This window comes from Trifolium pratense, linkage group LG1 (genome assembly GCF_020283565.1).
Source record: "Trifolium pratense cultivar HEN17-A07 linkage group LG1, ARS_RC_1.1, whole genome shotgun sequence".
Taxonomy (NCBI): Eukaryota; Viridiplantae; Streptophyta; class Magnoliopsida; order Fabales; family Fabaceae; genus Trifolium; species Trifolium pratense.
In genome coordinates, this window is record NC_060059.1 from 29,952,010 (window position 1) to 29,957,619 (window position 5,610).

The 5,610-nt window shown below is 31.2% G+C and overlaps 1 protein-coding gene across 1 annotated transcript; it reads left to right on the forward strand.

Moving 5' to 3' along the window:
* The first annotated feature begins 3,230 nt into the window (after positions 1 to 3,230).
* On the forward strand, positions 3,231 to 5,610 carry LOC123884537 (40S ribosomal protein S3-3). Its single transcript, XM_045933653.1, has 6 exons — positions 3,231 to 3,378; positions 3,463 to 3,610; positions 3,954 to 4,125; positions 4,844 to 4,898; positions 4,989 to 5,120; positions 5,212 to 5,610. The coding sequence occupies exons 1-6, from the start codon at positions 3,349 to 3,351 to the stop codon at positions 5,392 to 5,394; spliced, it is 720 nt and encodes a 239-aa protein (XP_045789609.1). The 5' UTR covers positions 3,231 to 3,348; the 3' UTR covers positions 5,395 to 5,610.

A 5,610-nucleotide genomic window follows, 5' to 3' on the forward strand; every position in this document is an offset into this window, starting at 1 on the left:
TGTTTTTGTTTTTCTGTACAAAAAGTACAGGTAGTATCTATTTTTAGATTTCACTTTTTGACCGCCGCTTATGTGATGATAATTGATTTTTGAGAAAATATAATATACATTTACAATGTAAAAATTATTTTATACAATAATAACCAGTATGTATTATATCATCTGGTCCTTATTATAAGAAGAAATTTACTTTTTAGATTCATAGAATGTTAGATTATCTGGTCCATATTATGACTAGATACATTCAACATTCTATGAATCTAAAAAGTAAACTTTTTCCTATAATAAGGACAGAAGGGAGTATTCAGTAACGAGGGGTAGTCAATCAATGAGATTATTCACATTGGACTAAGAAGTAACTATCCAGGAAGACTTTCGATACAAGAAGCTGGTTGAACACTACATTGAACTATTAGCTCTGATACCACATTTGGGTCACAAGAAGGATCAATCATATTAGACTCAGAACAACTATACAAGTGAAGTTATACATCACACTGTTGAAAACTTCAGTTTATATGGTAAAATTATGGGGGTATCTATGAAGGTTTATGCATAGTTAGAGATTATGGTCTGCGAAATTTGAAAGTTCGGATAGATTCTAAAGTAGTGGCTTGTGGTTTACATGAAGGAAAATTAAGGAGTGTCGCCGATTCAAGCTTAATAGAGAAAATTAAAGTACTATTAAATTACTCGTGTTAAGATTACATGTCAATTGGAAAGTAATTGATGTGAGATATTTTGGCAAAAACAAGCTATGTGTCTTCTATGAACACTATAGTCTATCATTATCCTCTGTATGAATTAATTCGGGTTCTTACCAATGATTGTAAGAGTATATCTATCCTCTACTTAGTATGTGATTGATTTCAATTCTACACACCCTAAAATCAATTATATTGTGAAAATGAAAAAAACTTTGTGTTTGGCTATTCTCCAAAATCAATTCTAGGGTGAGTAAAATAAATTCTAGTTGAAGCCATGCTTCCTAGCTTTTGCGTTGGGTAGAATCAATTCTTCATTTATGATATTTGGTTGTTACAAACTCCTTTATTAATTTCCTAAAGTATTCTCTTTAATTTTTTTTATCAATACTCTGTTTTGTATCTCATCAACATTAATACTTCTTTCTTTTATTTTATTTTCTTTTTTCCATCCATTACTCCCTTCATTACCCTCTAATTTGTAGGAGTCTACCCATTTGGCGTAAACTATGATTTATTTATTTTTCATAAATGTGAATCAAACAAATCTCAAATGCAAATTTTTTGTTTTATATTTTTTTTGACTAAATAAAATGTATTCATTCATTCAAATTGATAGAGTACATCGATGCAATACAAATTCAAAATCGCTAAAAACAAAAATGATAAATCAGCGAACAAACTCACAACCTCCGTGTTAATAGCATAAAACGACATATTGCATAAGTCTACATATTTGACTATATTGAATTTTCCGGAATATCCATGTCTCCGGATCTGTAGCGTTGATGACACAAAAGTTATTGATTGGATATGCACTGAATCAACCTTAATCTTTCAACCTGAAACAACTGAACATCGTACCAAGGTGGAATAACAATACTCCGCACTAAGACGAGCAAATCAAAACAGAGGATGATGAAATCACAAAAACAAACAGAAGAAATATTAAATATATGTGTGAAAATCACACTTATTTAATTAAAATAGAAAGAAAAACAATTTGGATGGGTGATTTTAAGCCTAAATTGATCCTAAATCACCCATCTCTAGTAGATCAATAAGAAGAGAAAAAGTGGTGACGGCTAGGGTTAGAGGAAGAAGAGGAGGAAGATGTAAATTTCCTATGTTTATTGTGTTTTGTTTTATATTTATCACCAATTACTCTTTTCATTCCTAATTTTTACTTTCCATTTAATATTTGGTGAACCAATTTTAATCTGAATTAATTACCTTATCTGTTTAACACCATCTTCTCTTTACAATAAGACCAAATTGTATTAAAGAGAAGAAGAGGCGAAATTTTGCTCAAAGGATAACAACAACAACAACAACAACAACAACAACAACAACAACAAGGTAACTTCACCGTTTTTTAAGTGGTCTCGACTTTGTTTTACTTACTTGTTCTCTATTTCCATCAACATTCGTGTAACTATGGAATTTATCATTCAACATAAAATAAATAAACACTGCATCAAAATAGTAAAACAAATACACCACACTAAGATGTAAAATCAGATAAACAATGTCGTATTAAGATGATGTAGTTATGAAAAATGAATGTAAAGCAACACTAAATATATGTAAAAATCATACTTATTTGACTAAAAGAAAAGGAAGAAATGATTTGAAGGGATGATTTTATGACAAAATAGACCCTAAACCACCTATCTCTTTGATACATCAATAAGTGTCGTGTAAATAATAGAAGCGGGTGTTACTGAGATTTTAACCTACTTCAAAGAGAGAGGATTATCTCCCATGACATTTTAACATACGTCAAAAAAGAATGATTTTAAAACAAAATTGACCCTAGACACATATATTTATGATACATCAACAAGTGTCATGTTAAATAATAGAATGAGGTGTGACATTTTAACATACTTTAAAGATAGAAGATTGTTTCTCGTGAGGAATTCACCGGAGATGGTCCAATGTTAATCTTCACCATCCAAATTATTTTTTATTGACATTGACCTCAACATGTAAACATAAACAATCAATGGTTGAGATCTTAATGCAGAGTAATGTCATTATCTATTCTATTCCATACCTCAAAACAAGTCAATATAATTTTCCTTAAATCAATCTCTTTAAAAATTTAAAAATAGGTACAATATAAAAAATATTATTTTTTTATATACAGTATACAAAATAGGGAAAAAAAAATATACGTCGACAATATAAAATAATTTTACACCGTCAAGTTGTGTCAACTAATCACAAACATGTTTTCTACCACCTTAAAAAAAAACATATTTTCTACCACGTCACTACAGTTAACTCCATTTTCTTAACATATGACATAGGAAATTGAATCATTCATATTAGTTGCTGGTGTAAAATTAATTTACAGTGATAGTGTCATTTAAACTCAAAATAATTTTTTTTTACAGATTAAACTCAAAATAATTAAACCTAAATAAGTTTTTTTTTTTTTTTAATCATAAATTAAAGTAGCGTCATATCATCCGTTGATTTCTTAAAACCATTATCACCGTTCGATTAATCAAACCCCCCATATAAATTCCATCCTTAACCATTTTCCGCACTCATCAAACGCTAGGGTTTTTGCAGTCATCGTGCTTGCGCATCTTTTCCCTAGCTGCGGACTTCAGTTTCATTCCGAATCTCAATCATGGCAACTCAAATGAGCAAAAAGCGAAAGGTTAGTTCTAAGATTCGTCAATCTTATTCAATTTCATCACTCTTTTTGATTCTCAAATTGATTTGATTTGTTTATGTGTTGCAGTTCGTCGCAGACGGAGTTTTCTTCGCTGAATTGAATGAGGTTTTGACAAGAGAGCTTGCTGAGGATGGTTATTCAGGTGTTGAAGTTAGGGTTACACCGATGCGCACTGAAATCATCATCAGAGCTACTCGTACCCAAGCTGTTCTTGGTAACTTGATTCATCAATTTTCCAATTTTAATTACTTTGGTTCAATCTGATTTATGATAATTGTTATGAAATTATGTTTTTTTTTTTTTTTTTTTTTTTTTTTTTTTTTAATTTTGTTTCATTTTGGTGTTTATTCTTATGATATATATGATAATGTTATATATTAATATATGTTTTTGGTTTTATTTGGATTTTTCCTAATGATGTATGATAATAATATTTGATGGCATTACTTTGAGGTTTTTTTTCCTAGTGATATATCGGTTATATTTTATTTTGGGTTTTAATTTGTGATATAAGATAATATGATTTTGGATTCATTTTGGGTTTTTATGATGTATAGGTGAGAAGGGAAGGAGGATTAGAGAACTTACCTCAGTGGTACAGAAGAGGTTTAAGTTCCCCGAGAACAGTGTTGAACTTTATGCTGAGAAGGTTAACAACAGAGGACTTTGTGCCATTGCTCAGGCTGAGTCTCTTCGTTACAAGCTCCTTGGTGGTCTTGCCGTCCGCAGGTATATATCTAATATATTGGACGTGCTATAAATCTTTATGAATTAATTTGTATCGACTAATATAATTTGTATATTTTCATTGCAAAACATGCCATTAAAGAGTGTGTATTATATTGATTTTGATGAAAACATCATTTTTATCTCTGAAAGAGAGAATATCGTTCTCTCTTTGCAGTATGCCAACTCCATTACATTATTGGGAAACAATTGGAAATTATTTTTTGCATGTTTGTTTGTTTTCCATGATTGAAGACTCGTTGATTGATTTAAGAGTTAAGACCCTAACAAAGAGGCTGGCGTTGTCTTGATTTTGTAATTTAGGGACTATTTGTAGACTTTTTTCTATGTGGGACTAGACCAAGGTTGCTCATATTTTCTTAGAGAATAGAATGAATTTTTCTTATTTTCTTTAGAGAATAGAATGAATTTTCAATCTTAATCTAAACTAGACTAGCCTTAGATGCTTTGTGGTGTGCCAACCAATTTGGTGCATTGATTTCTTTTTATCTGTGACTACTTGATCCTATGATTGAATACCAGCTGCTTTAGCATGATTTTCTCGATGTGTGAGTGTTGTGACTATGATCCTATGATTGAATACCAACCAAGCCAGTTCACTCTTGTCTAATTTTCTATTTCTCAAAACATAATTGGCTAATTGTATTGCATGTGTCAAATGGTACAATTAATTTTCAACTATGGTTTTATGCTGTTTCAGGGCTTGCTATGGTGTTTTGAGATTTGTCATGGAAAGTGGGGCCAAGGGTTGTGAGGTCCGTTATACAGAAACTGCTTTGAACCCCTGTTTATATTATTGCTTTATGTAATGACTATTGGTTGTAATTGGCTTTACATTTGCGCAGGTTATTGTCAGTGGAAAATTAAGAGCCCAGAGAGCCAAATCCATGAAATTCAAGGATGGTTACATGATTTCTTCTGGACAACCAGTCAAGGACTACATTGACTCTGCAGTGAGACATGTGCTCCTTAGACAGGTTTGCTCATGGACAGATACTTGAAAATGTTGATTCATATGGTTTGTTATGGGTTTATGTTGCTAATAATTTTTACTTTATTGTGTTTCAGGGTGTTCTTGGTATTAAAGTTAAGATCATGCTTGATTGGGATCCTAAAGGTAAACAAGGTCCTAAAACTCCTCTCCCTGATATTGTCACCATTCACACTCCAAAGGAGGAGGAAGAGTACATCCAGTCTGCTGCTGCCGTGTCAAATGATATTGAGGTTTCAGCTGCAGTCCCTGTTGTTTGAAAATGTTTTGATTGCTTTGGAGTAGTCCTTTTAATTTAGCCGAGCGTCTGGTTTGTCACTTTTGTTTCATGATGAAGTGTGTTAAAAGACTTGGTCACAATTTTTGTAGTTTCAGAATTTCTAAGATATTGTTAACTTTTTTTAAGGTATAAGATATTGTTATTATTATACCCAGTTTCAAGTATTTAAGGATTAATTGTTCTTTTTTTATTACAA

Bases quoted from the DNA above. Each gene is read 5' to 3' on its own strand.
- LOC123884537 (XM_045933653.1), top strand. From the start codon at position 3,349: ATGGCAACTCAAATGAGCAAAAAGCGAAAG. The intron at 3,379-3,462 runs GTTAGTTCTAAG...TATGTGTTGCAG, and splicing joins AAATGAGCAAAAAGCGAAAG to TTCGTCGCAGACGGAGTTTT. The intron at 4,899-4,988 runs GTCCGTTATACA...ACATTTGCGCAG, and splicing joins GTGGGGCCAAGGGTTGTGAG to GTTATTGTCAGTGGAAAATT.